Source organism: Sturnira hondurensis, unplaced genomic scaffold (assembly GCF_014824575.4).
Source record: "Sturnira hondurensis isolate 20B ecotype Veracruz unplaced genomic scaffold, ASM1482457v3 Scaffold0003801, whole genome shotgun sequence".
Lineage (NCBI taxonomy): Eukaryota > Metazoa > Chordata > Mammalia > Chiroptera > Phyllostomidae > Sturnira > Sturnira hondurensis.
This window is the reverse complement of record NW_028076432.1, coordinates 6,146,204-6,158,720: the sequence shown is the minus strand read 5'-3', so window position 1 is coordinate 6,158,720 and position 12,517 is coordinate 6,146,204. Positions and strand designations below refer to the sequence as shown.

Genomic DNA, 12,517 nt, shown 5'->3' with positions numbered 1-12,517 from the left:
TTAATTTCTCACATAGATCAATAAAGTTCTCCAAGAAACATGTGTATGTAACATTAAGAGAGTAACAAGAAGCTCGCAGTAGTACTGTCTCCTGTAGCACCTTGGGACCACCTTGTAGGTCTCAAAATTACCGTTATTTTGGTAACTAAGCCCCACTCTTCTCTGTAGGTGAGGCCCGAGGCAGGCAGACCACCCACCTCATCCTGAATCCCATGCCTTGGCAATTAGCACTCCTGTCCTTTGACCTTGGGAAATGCCATAGGTCCACGAGATACCAAGATACTGTCTTTATCTAAACAGATTCTAATCTTGACTCATTCTGAATTTACATTGTGTATATATTATATGATGTTTTGTAGAGTGATGACAGAGAAACAGACACAGCATCAGAAAGCAGTTACCAGCTCAGCAGACACAAGAAGAGCCCCAGCTCTTTAACCAATCTTAGCAGCTCCTCTGGCATGACGTCCTTGTCTTCTGTATGTAAACAAAGGCTCCGTGTTAATAGCCTGCCGCTTCTGTGAACCCTGCGCTGCCACGCTCCTGCTGCGTCAAATGGCCTCCTGTTGTCGTCCTCCGATTCCAAGGGCATGAGCTTTGCCTCTCGCCCACCATTAGCTTCTGGCCAGCTAAATCCTCCTCTCTCTGTGTGTGTGTGTGTGTGTGTGTGTGCGTGTTTACACATAAGAGTTCATATCCATTATAAATCAATATGATTTTTAAGGACTTCAAAAATAAACCTAAATTACCAACAAAATGAAAGAACCACTAAGTTATTCTGTGCAAAAAATGGGTAACTGTTACCAAGTCTGTTTATACCAGAAATACTTTTATATACCATTGACAGGTGTGGAATCGTACCCGCCCCCCTTTCTCCCCCTCTCCGCAAGGCTGATGAGGTAAAAGTACTGATTCACATTAAAGAACAGGAGCAGTGATTCTTTGTCCTATGAAAGGATTCTGAACAGGGTTGTAAAAGCAAAGCTCCCTAAGTGTGGTTGCTCAGTTTTGATCTAGAAAGTTTGCCTCACATAGAACTTCCTTTGTAAAGTGAGGTAATTCTGTGTGCATGTAGTATATGTGTAGAAATATATATTTGTAAATAAATCTGCATACACTAACCCAGATATTTCTCCGATACACACACACACACACATATCTCGAGAGGTGTGCTAAACAAGCAATAAAGCTGTGCTTAAATCCGTACTAGCTTCTAGAATAAAAACATGAATCATTTAAAAAAATTTACTAGCTTCACATTTCTCAAACTTCTTTTTTTAGAATCTATTTAATTTCTGCTGACACCAATCTAATGTATAGTCTTGGGAAGGCTTTAAACCCCCTTCATCAATCATCTTGTTTCTACCCTTCCTGATCTCGAAAAGCATATGGCTCAGTAAGCATTTTCCTAGACTCCACGGATGAGTAACATAGTAAAATTCCTTTTTAGTGCCTTGGAAATTTGATAGAGCAAGTGTCACTGTGATTTGTGTGCCTGGGGGTTCTCACATCCTCTTTCTTTAACATTTTCAATACTAAGCATACCTAAAAATGGACTTCTGAAAAACCCCTCACCATAAAAGCACCCTGCCGTGAAATGAGCCCGCATCTAAATAACTTTGCATTTTACTTTTCTTCTGCGCTTCCTAGGGCAATTGTTTTTAGAACACTAGTCATATCATGTATATCAATTACGTCAGGTTGTGTGTTGGTGTGTCTCTGTGCCATATAAAATAAACTGCTTTTATAATGGCAAGCAATGATTACATCCATGATCCCTGTGTTGGGTACAAGAATGAGACAGAGACCAACACTGCATGTTTCCAATGCTTTCAGGTGAGTGGCAGTGTGATGAGCGTTTACAGCGGAGACTTTGGCAATCTGGAAGTCAAAGGAAGCATTCAGTTCGCAGTTGACTATGTGGACTCCCTGAAGGAGCTGCACATCTTTGTGGCCCAGTGTAAAGACTTAGCAGCCGCAGACATTAAAAAACAGCGTTCAGACCCGTAAGTACACACTTGGAGTCATTGTTTTCTCTTAGCTGATCTTGTAGAAATTGGGAAGGAAAGAAAGTAATTGAAGGGAGGGTTTGTGTGTGACTCTGTTAAAAGGACTGTTTGAAAGGAAAAGTTGGGTGGAGAGGAATGCTGTTTTATTCACTTTGTATGTTCATATGCCAAACTTATTTAATTGCAAAAACATCAGAGATGCACACAGTTTCAAATTGGAAGGAACTTTTGAGGTGCTATTGTCCAGTTTCTTCTTTTTATAGATAAGGAAACAAGGGCCAGATAAGAGAAGAAGCCTGTTTACATAAATTCAGGTGGTCAGCGGCAAAATGAGGAATGAGGGCCTGAACCCTGGACCCTGGTCTCTTTCCACATCATTCAAACGTTCTCTAAAATCAGGGACATGTGGGCATACTACACGATGTTCAGTGGTGCAGGATTAGTTAAGATTCTTGAATGAGGTAGTTTCCATATTTGAATTGTATTCTACAGAAGCACTTTAAGGGGGATTACCAATTCACCTTTGAAGTCACAAGTTTAATTGCATTTCAGTTTATTTGTAAAAGTTGAACGCTAATCCCCACTTATGCCTAGGTAGAAGTCTGATTCATTGTCATTTTGCTAGCATAAGCTCAATCCTTTTTTCTTTTTAAAAGAACTGAGTTCAATGTTGGGGTGTTTTTCTCAATGAAAAAGAAGCAGAAAACCTGAACAGGCCAGTAACAGCAGATGAAATTGAAGAAGTAATAAAAAACTCCCACCACACAAAAGCCCTGGACCAGATGGTTTCACAGGAGAATTCTACAAAGCTTTTAAGGAAGAGCTAACCCCTATTCTTCACAGACTATTCCAAAAAATCCAAAAGGAAGGAAAACTCCCTGACTCTTTTTATGGAGCCAGCATCATCCTAATTCCAAGACCAGATACAGACACAACAAAGAAAGAAAACTTCAGGCCAATATTGCTGATGAACACAGACGCTAAAATCCTCAATAAAATATTGGCAAATCACATCCACCAATACATCAAAAAGATCATACACCACAACCAAGTGGGATTCATCCCAGGGATGCAAGGATGGTTCAATATTCGTAAATCAAGAAATGTAATACATCACATAAACAAAAGCAAAGACAAAAACCACATGATCATATCAATAGATGTGGAAAAAGCTTTTGATAAGGTATAACACCCATTTATGATAAAGGTACTCAGAAAAATGGGAATAGAGGGAACATTCCTCAATATAATAAAGGCCATATATGAAAGACCTACAGCCAACATCATACTCAATGGGCAAAAACTAAAATCTTTTCCACTAAGATCAGGAACAAGACAAGGTTGCCCACTTTCACCACTTCTATTCAATATAGTATTAGAAGTTCTAGCCACAGTGATCAGACAAGAAAAGGAAATAAAAGTCATCCAAATCAGAAAGGAGGAAACAAAACTGTCACTGTTTGCAGATGACATGATAGTGTACATGGAAAATCCTATAGCCTCTACCAAAAAACTGCTTGAACTAATAAATGAATTTGGCAAAACAGTGGGATACAAAGTCAATATCCAGAAATCAAAGGCATTTTTGTATACCAACAATGAAACAGCAGAAGCAGAAGTCAGGAAAAAAATCCCATTCGATATAGCAAAAACAAAAATAAAATATCTGGGAATAAACCTAACCAAGGAGGTTAAAAACCTGTATGCAGAAAACTACACAACACTGAAGAAAGAAATCAAGGAAGACACAAACAAATGGAAACATGTACCATACTCATGGATTGGAAGAATTAACATCATCAAAATGTCCATACTACCCAAAGCAATTTACAGATTCAATGCAATACCTATTAAAGTACCAATGGCATATTTCACAGACATAGAACAAACACTTCAAAAATTTATATGGAACCATAAAAGACCCTGAATAGCAGCCGCAATTTTGAGAAAGAAGAACAAAGTAGGAGGAATCAAAATACCTGATATCAAACTGTATTACAAGGCCACTGTAATCAAAACAGCCTGGTACTAGCATAAAAACAGGCACATAGACCAATGAAATTGAACAGAGAGCCCAGAAATAAACCCAACTCTCTACAGTCAATTAATATTTGACAAAGGGGGCAGTAACATAAAATGGAGTAAAGAAAGCCTCTTCAACAAATGGTGTTGGGAGAACTGGACAGCTACATGCAAAAAAATGAAACATGAGCACCAACTTACACCATACACCAAAATAAATTCAAGGTGGATAAAAGACTTAAATATAAGCTGTGAAACCATTAAAGCCCTAGAGGAGAACATTGGCAGGAAAATCTCAGATATTCCACACAGCAAGATTTTTACTGATACGTCCCCTAGAGCAAGGGACATAAAGGAAAGAGTAAACAAATGGGATCTCATCAAAATTAAAAGCTTCTGCATGGCTAAGGAAAACAGTATCAAGATACAAAGAGAAGCAACTGTTTGGGGAAACATATTTGCCAATGATACCTCAGACAAAGGTTTAATCTCCAAAATATACAAAGAAGTCACTCGACTCCACTCAAAGAAGACGAGCAACCCAATCAAAAAATGGGCAAAGGACTTGAACAGTCCCTTCTCCAAGGAAGACATACAGAGGATCCAGAGACACATGAAAAGATGCTCGATATCACTAGCTATCAGAGAGATGCAAATTAAAACCACAATGAGATATGACTTTACACCAGTCAGAATGGCTATCATAAACAAAGAAACAAACAACAAGTGCTGGAGAGGTTGTGGGGAAAAGGGGACCCTAGTTCACTGTTGGTGAACTGGTACAACCACTATGGAAAACAGTATGGAACTTTCTAAGAAAACTAAAAATGAATGTGCTTTTTGACCCAGCAATTCCACTTTTAGGAGCATATCCTACGAACCCTGAAACACCAATCCAAAAGAACCTATGCATCCCGATGTTCATAGCAGCACAATTTACAATAGCCAAGAGTTGGAAGCAACCTAGATGCCCATCGGTAAATGACTGGATCAAAAAGCTATGGTACATTTATACAATGGAATTCTTTGCTGCAGAAAGGAAGAAGGAGCTCCTACTTTTTGCAACATCATGGATGGAACTGGAGAGCATTATGTTGAGTGAAATAAGCCAGGCAGTGAAAGACAAATACCATATGATCTCACCTTTAACAGGAATCTAAACAACAAAACAAACAAGCAAGCAAAATATGACCAATGACACTCAAATACGGAACAGGCTGACAGGGTCCAGAGAGGAGAGGGGAGAGAATCGTAGGGGAAAAGGGGAGGGACTCACATGAATAAGTATAAAGGACACATGGACAATAATTAAGGTGGGGGGCGGAAATGGGAGGGAGGAGGGGAGCACGGGGGGGTGCAGGGCAGGGAATATAAAACAGAAAATTGTACTTGAATAAGAATTAAATAAAAAAAGAAAAAGAAAAAAAATAAAACAAAAAAATATTGGGGTGTTTTTTGGTTTGTTTTCTTGCATGGAATGTGGCTTGATTTCGGTATATGCCAAGATTAATTTTATTTCAAAACAGTAACAAAAACTTTTTAAAATAATTCTGCAAATACCAAAGCCTTTCTTAATAGGAAAAAAAGCCAGTGAATTGAGCACTATGTTAGAGGTCTGTTGGCCCCTCCCCCGTTACATAAGGCCAAAGTCAGGAATTCATGATCAATTCCACTGAAATGGCTTTCAATTTTTAAGTATAAAGGCATTGATGAAAACATTTATTAGTTATTGCTTTTCTCATGATCATGAATGAATTGTATCTGTCCATTTCCAATGCATTTTTAAAAGTAGAGGTCTAAACATCCCTTTAATTTTCTCTGACCTTCTTGTCTGTTTAATTCTCTTTTTAGATATGTGAAGACTTACCTGTTACCAGACAAGGGCAAAATGGGCAAGAAGAAAACACTTGTAGTGAAGAAAACTTTGAATCCTGTGTATAATGAGATACTACGGGTATCTATGAACTCCCTACCTAAAAACAGCCTAAATGGTGACCTGCCTGTGTCTGTAACTAGCCGTGTCTTCTTGGATAGTATCTCTACAGATGCAGTCAGCTACTGAGAGAGGAGAAGGAAAGGAATAAACATTTTCTGAGAAACTGCTTTGTATGAGATGGCATATCATGAATATTGTAGGCATTATCTCACTCACTCCCTACATGCCCTGGCAGGTGGTATTATTATCTGTACCTCACAGATGGGGAAAATGAAGTTTAGAGAAATAAAGTATCCTCACTCAAGGATACACAACTGATAAAGTTGAGCATTGCAACCAAAATGATCTAAAAGCATAACTGATTGTAGTTTTTCTTTGCTTAAAGGGTTTTAGGATTCTGATCACCATTAGCATCAAGTCCAATCTTAACATGCACACCAGACCCTTCACAACCTGAGCTCCAGCCTCGTCTTTTCAGTCACAGATCTGATCAGGATACCCCAACTCCTTCTGTCCTTTGGAAGAACTCCATTTTCTCACACTGCTGGGACTTTTGTAACAGTCTTCCCCACATTCTATCCCTAACCACCTCCTGCAGCCTTAAATGCCTCTTCCTATTCAAGGCTGGCTAATGAACCCCACAGTCCTCCTCAGTTTTCCTGTTTTATAATAGGCTATATCAACTTTCAGCACTTTACTGGTTTGTCTGCTTTCTGGTAAAATTGTAAGTTCCCTGATGGCAGGGACCAATTCTGTGTTGTTTTAAAACTAAGTGCTCTCGGGTAAATGGTTTAATCTGTCTGCACTTCACATCTGCAAAAGGGAGATAATAATAATACCCACCTTTAAATATATAAAGAGATGAGTATATGTTAAACACTAAATAAATGTTGACTTTTGGTACAGTGTCTGGGATAGGTACTCAAATGTTTATTGGGAGGGTAGATGGATGGACAAGTGAATGAAAGTACCTGACTCAAATACCTATATTCTTTTTTCCCCAGAACTACACCCTGCTATCTTAGTCATGAGTAAAGGATCATTTAAAACTACAAATAGAAATATTATTCATTCCCTCTTTCTAAAAATTCTGTCCAAGTATTTGGTTAACCTCTGAGAAAAGAAGTCACATTAAATTAATTCTCAGTCACCCATGGGTGGTTTTTTGTGTGTGGATTTTCTATAGCAAGTTTTTAATTACAGTTTGACTCTGAATATACCTCAGCACCCTGGCTATTTCTAGGTCAGCTACTTTAGCCCTACACTTACAAAAAGCCAAATAATTTAAATAGTCAACTCAGAGAGAAACAAGTCTGGTGCACCTAAAATGGACATTCAAGTAGTAGTACATCATAAAGCCGAATAGAGATTATTTTTAGACTAGAAGTGCTATTATCCTTTTCATGATTACATATAATCAAGGAGTGACTGTGTTTTAGACAAAAAACTTTTAGGATGCCAAATATTTTCCACTGGACCATTTGAAGAAAAAACAAGTACATCTTTTCTCAGAAAACTTCTTGTCCCTGTTGGATATGTTGGGTGCATGAGGGTGGGGGGCAGGCGTACATGAGAACTCTTTGTATTTTGCACTTGATTTTGCTGTGCATCTGAAAATGCTCTAAAAAATAAAGTACATTGAAAAATATACCTTTTCCTTAGATAGGAAAAAGACCATTGGATTAAACTTCATTTGTACTTTTAGACTAAATTTATGTTCTACCTAGTTAGAACTAAAAACATCCTGTAAAAATTTAATAATTGGCTTTTGTTTTTGGAGAGCTATTACCAGCTATGATATTTGAGCCACAGTTTGCTTTTTCCAAAGGGGCAAAGAAAATCAGCTTTTGTGAAAGATGGATTTTAGCTCTTTGAAACAAGACCCTTAGAATAAGATGACTTTGCAATATTCTTGAGACTGGAACCTAACAGATGAGAAAATCTGGTTTGCACAGATGACTTTTCATCTCTGTCATAACTCTGGCATAAAGTAATATTATTCACTACTTTAATTTCCTTCTTTGAACTGCAGTATAAAATTGAAAAGCAAACCTTAAAGACACAGAAGCTGAACCTGTCTGTATGGCATCGGGATACATTTAAACGCAATAGCTTTCTAGGGGAAGTGGAACTTGATTTGGAAACTTGGGACTGGGACGACAAGCAGAATAAACAACTGAAGTGGTATCCTCTGAAGCGGAAGGTCAGTTCAAGAGTTTTTTGATTGGTTGGTTGGTTGGTTGGTTGGTTAGTTGGTTGGAGGCCTGGTGTGTAGGAGAAAGCTAAAATAAAAGCGCATTTTCATTCTGAATACTTATCCGTAGTTTGGGATCATTCTCTTTTGTGTGTCTCTTCTTTTCTTTTCTGTATTTTCTATTTCTCCCTCTGTATGCTTTAGTTTAGCTGGGGTTTTTTTGCTAACCTATCTTTCAGTTCAGTGATATTCTTGTCTTCTATGTCTAATCTGCTGTGATACCCATCTGTAAGTTCTCAATTATACATTTTTCAGATTTATATTTTCATTTGATTCTTTTTATAAACTCCACCTCTCTGCTAAAATTCTCCCTCTTGACATTATCTTTATAAATATGTTAATCCAAGTTATTTGAAGTGTGTATCTCAAACTCCAGTATCTTCAACTTTTGTGGGTCTTATCTAAATATTTATTTTATTTATTAATTAAATGAGTAGACATATTCATTTTATTTGTTTATTAAATAAATGGACATACTAGGTCCTTTGTCCTAGTGTGTCTATTCATTCGTTATTGCATGCTGAACATTGTATATGAAAAATTCCAGGGATAATTTGAGAGAATTTAGTTTTGTGTCTGAACACAGAGTAGGGACAGACCACCTCAATCTAGTCTGGGAATGAACGGATTAGAAGCTGAAGTTCCATTTTCATGTGGTCAATCCAGTTCTTGTTTGCCCATATTCTTAGGCTGTGACCCTTCAGGGGCTCCAAATGAAAAGCCCAGGGAAGGAATCAAATTTTAGCATGATTCCAATTCACCTGAAAGACTTATTAAAACAGATTTCTGGGCCCTATTCCCAAGATTTCTGATTTAGTAAGATCTGGCCCCAAGAACAAGCATTTCCAGCAAGTTTCTAGGAGCTGGTGATGATGCTGGCCTGTGAATCATGCTTTGAGAACCACTGGTCTAGAATATTCTCTAAGAGCATTCCTCCTTAGCTGGCTGTGGACTTCCATTTTTGTCCCCCCATTCCTATGAGACCTCCAAAAGCCCTGCTCAGCTTCTTAGTCTCTTTCTGCTAGACTTTTTTATTCTCTCAGTTTGGCACTACTTAACAATCAGGGAATGCCTCAAAGTGGAAAACAGAGAAAAATGTCAGGCGCCAACATCTTGTCTGTTTGAGTTGTCTTTCTTAATAATCCTTTTGCGCTTTCAAGTAGACTTTATAATTAATTTTTGTTCTAGGTATGGGGGTTGATGTGATCCCATCATAGCTGCAATTGATACATAAAACAATTAATACAAGCTTTTATTTAGTATCTGCATAATAAGACAGTTCCTTTAAGAAAGGCTTCCTAAATATCTTATCAAAATCACCTGTAGCACTTATTTCTAGCCTTACCCAAGATTTGCTAGATCTGACTGAACTCCTCAGAAGTTGTGAAAAGTATTCATTTTTAACTAACTTGCCTTATGTTTCTGATGCTTGGCCATGTTTTGGAAATAAGGCTCTACAGGACCAGATTTTGAAAGTAAAACCATCTCTCATAGACTTGAAAGTAATAGACACACATTTTAAAATTATTGTCCAGTCTTTGTTATTCTTATAGACAGCTACTCATATGGTCTGAAATAGCCAGGTTAATGCAGCTTAGACAATGTGATATTTGGCTTTCCCCCTACCTCTACCTTCCCATGCTCTTCTCACTCTTTTGAAGAAAGAGAATATTAAATACATTGTTTTATGGGCTGGATGAATGATTAATGAAATGTGTTTTTATGAAAAACAAGGCATCCCACAACACATTTCCTATCTCCAAAAAATCCATTCTGACTTCTCCGCTGTCTCTAAGACTAAAAGGTCTTAAAGTGTGTTCTGGGTACCCTGCAAGGTTTTTCAAGATACATAGTATAGCTCTCCCAGGTATAAAAGTAACAGTCTAGGTCTGATGGGGAGGGAAATTTTAATCCAGGGTGAAGAGTGATACACTGCCCTGGCTGGTGTAGCTCAGTGGATTGAGCGCTGGTCTGTGAACCACACTATCACGGTTTGATTCCCAGTCAGGGCACATGCCTGGGCTGCAGGCCAGTTCCTGGCGGGGGACTCACGAGAGGCAACCACACATTGATATTTCTCTCCTTCTCTCCTTCCCTTCCCCTCTAAAGATAAATAAATAATAAATAAATCTTTAAAATAAAAGACTGATAACACTGTCCCAGAAATGAGGCAGATACAGTCCCATAACAGAGTACCAACAACCAGGGTAAACAGCTTGTCTCACACCTGCTGACATTCCTTCATTTTTCCAGACAGCACCAGTTGCCCTTGAAGCAGAAAACAGAGGTGAAATGAAGTTAGCGCTCCAGTATGTTCCCGAGCCAGTTCCTGGTATGTAGTGATTTTCTGTCCAGACATGCACCCTGCCCTTTCCTTATCCCCCCACTGTCCAAGGTTTTCTTTGGGTTCTGTGATATTTTTCACAGGTGAAGCCCTAAACAAACTTATTAACCTAGTAACTGTATAGACCAAATGAGTCAATTCACAATTGTAAACCAAAAAAATCTTGTTTTTTTATTGTGATAAAAACACATACATTTTACCATTTTAGCCATTTTTAAGTGTACCATTAGTGTTGAGTATGCCCACATTGTTCTGAAACAGGTCTCCAGGACTTAACCTTTGTCAACTGATAGCCACCAACACCAATTCAACACCCACAGGAATCCCCAATTCGGGGTGCAGTGAAGGAGAAAACTTTCCTCAGTACAAAACAGAGTCAAGAGTCAACTATGATGTAGCGTAACTGTAGAAAAACTTGGGCCAGGCCCCTCTCCAGCTAGACAGTTCTGCTCTGCTCCTCAGTGATCTGCTGTTCTCTGCATCCCTTGTCTCCAGCCCATGATGCCATTGGCTTTGCTCTGCTCAGACAACACATCTCCATGTTTCGGCTCAGCCAGGGAGACACAGTCTCTCTTCTTGGGTAGAAAGGGAAAATGTGCTCCCTGAGCCAGAGGGGAGCTGGCTTATATGAACAGAAGTCCTCACCCCTGGTTCCTAATTGGTCTGTCCTGATGCAAATGAGGACTCCAAATCTTCACAAATCTTCAACTGTGCTGATTGGTCAGAAAAAAGTTGCTCTGATTGACTTGAGTTGCACAGCTCCAACTGGATGGTGAAAGCCTCAATCCTATTGGTTGAAATGGGATTCCAGGAAACCTTTATAAGGGTTGGCTCAGGTGGCAGAAACACAGTGCAAGCAGGCAGTTTGTGTGAGAGGCCCCTAAGCAGAAATGGCTGCTAGACTCTGCTTTTTCATTTGATCCCAGTTAGACACCAGGAGCCCCTCTTACTAGGTGTATTGTTTTCTTCTCAGCGTTCATGCCAATGAATTACAACTCCCCTCACCCGCCTTCCCCCCAGCTCTTGGTAAACACCATTCTACTTTCTGTTTCTATGATCAAATTTTTCATTTTTTTCCAGTCAGTTTCCAGTCCTTACTTTAATTTTCACCTCACTCTCCCAAAACTTTGTGTCTGCCCATTGTGACCGACCTTTCCTGTATACAGAATTTGGATCTACCGACAGTCCTGTGATAAGAATGGAATCTGAGTATTGTTTTTCACGGTGGGAATTGGAAGAATTCATGTGAACCCTTAAGAAATGAAAGCTTAAGGTCTTTCACTCTTAAGGTCTCATCAGGAGAGAAAGCTTCTTCCTGCTGATTACTAATTGTAATCTTTCCTGAAGATTACTAATTCTTGGTGTTAGGGCCTCAGGTCTGCAGCCCCATTAAGGAGCAAAAGACAAGCAGGAAATGAATGCCTGCCCCCCTCTCATTTTCCAAGCACGTTCCCCAAGTTATTCTTCCTGAGAATCTGTGTGAATGTTACGGCTGAAATCAGGCATTGCACATGCAAATGCTTCCAGCAACTGTGCAATGAAGCTGTGGGATGGAAGACAGAATGGATGCTGAGGACAGTGACAGAACTAGAGAAAGGCATTTTAATTCAGTTAAAAACAAAGTTAGAGGGCAAACAAACATATCTTTAGGCCAAAATGGCTGCCAAACCACTATCTTGTTACTTCTGGATCTTTCTAAAAGGCAGATTCTTTTATATATAATTTGTATCCTATCATTTATGGTCACCATGCAGAGAAATTCTGCCAGTCTCTTTTCCCATTTTCCTCACTGGGATTTCTTGGTGGTGGACACAGGGAGACTGTGTACTGGGATGGGCCCCACCTTGTTTGAGTTTTCACTCATGTAGTTTCTCTTCTCTGTATTGTCATGATCTTCTCCTCGGCCTTTCCAGGTCTCATATGATGTCCTATCTTCCCCATATAGCTTTTCC

At 39.0% G+C, this 12,517-nt stretch overlaps 1 protein-coding gene across 11 annotated transcripts in view; it reads left to right on the top strand.

Annotated features, from left to right (window-relative positions):
* Nucleotides 1–12,517, top strand: part of SYTL2 (synaptotagmin like 2) — a 107,627-nt gene that overhangs the window by 89,752 nt on the left and 5,358 nt on the right. For 8 of the 11 annotated variants that reach the window (XM_037042878.1, XM_037042873.1, XM_037042877.1 and 5 more), the window contains 5 exons: nt 360–479; nt 1,837–2,006; nt 5,883–5,985; nt 8,000–8,170; nt 10,475–10,553. In XM_037042878.1, the coding sequence (XP_036898773.1) occupies nt 360–479; nt 1,837–2,006; nt 5,883–5,985; nt 8,000–8,170; nt 10,475–10,553 (643 nt within the window). The remainder of the gene's footprint in view (nt 1–359; nt 480–1,836; nt 2,007–5,882; nt 5,986–7,999; nt 8,171–10,474; nt 10,554–12,517) is intronic. The other 3 variants (XM_037042879.1, XM_037042875.1, XM_037042874.1) reach the window with 1 other exon arrangement.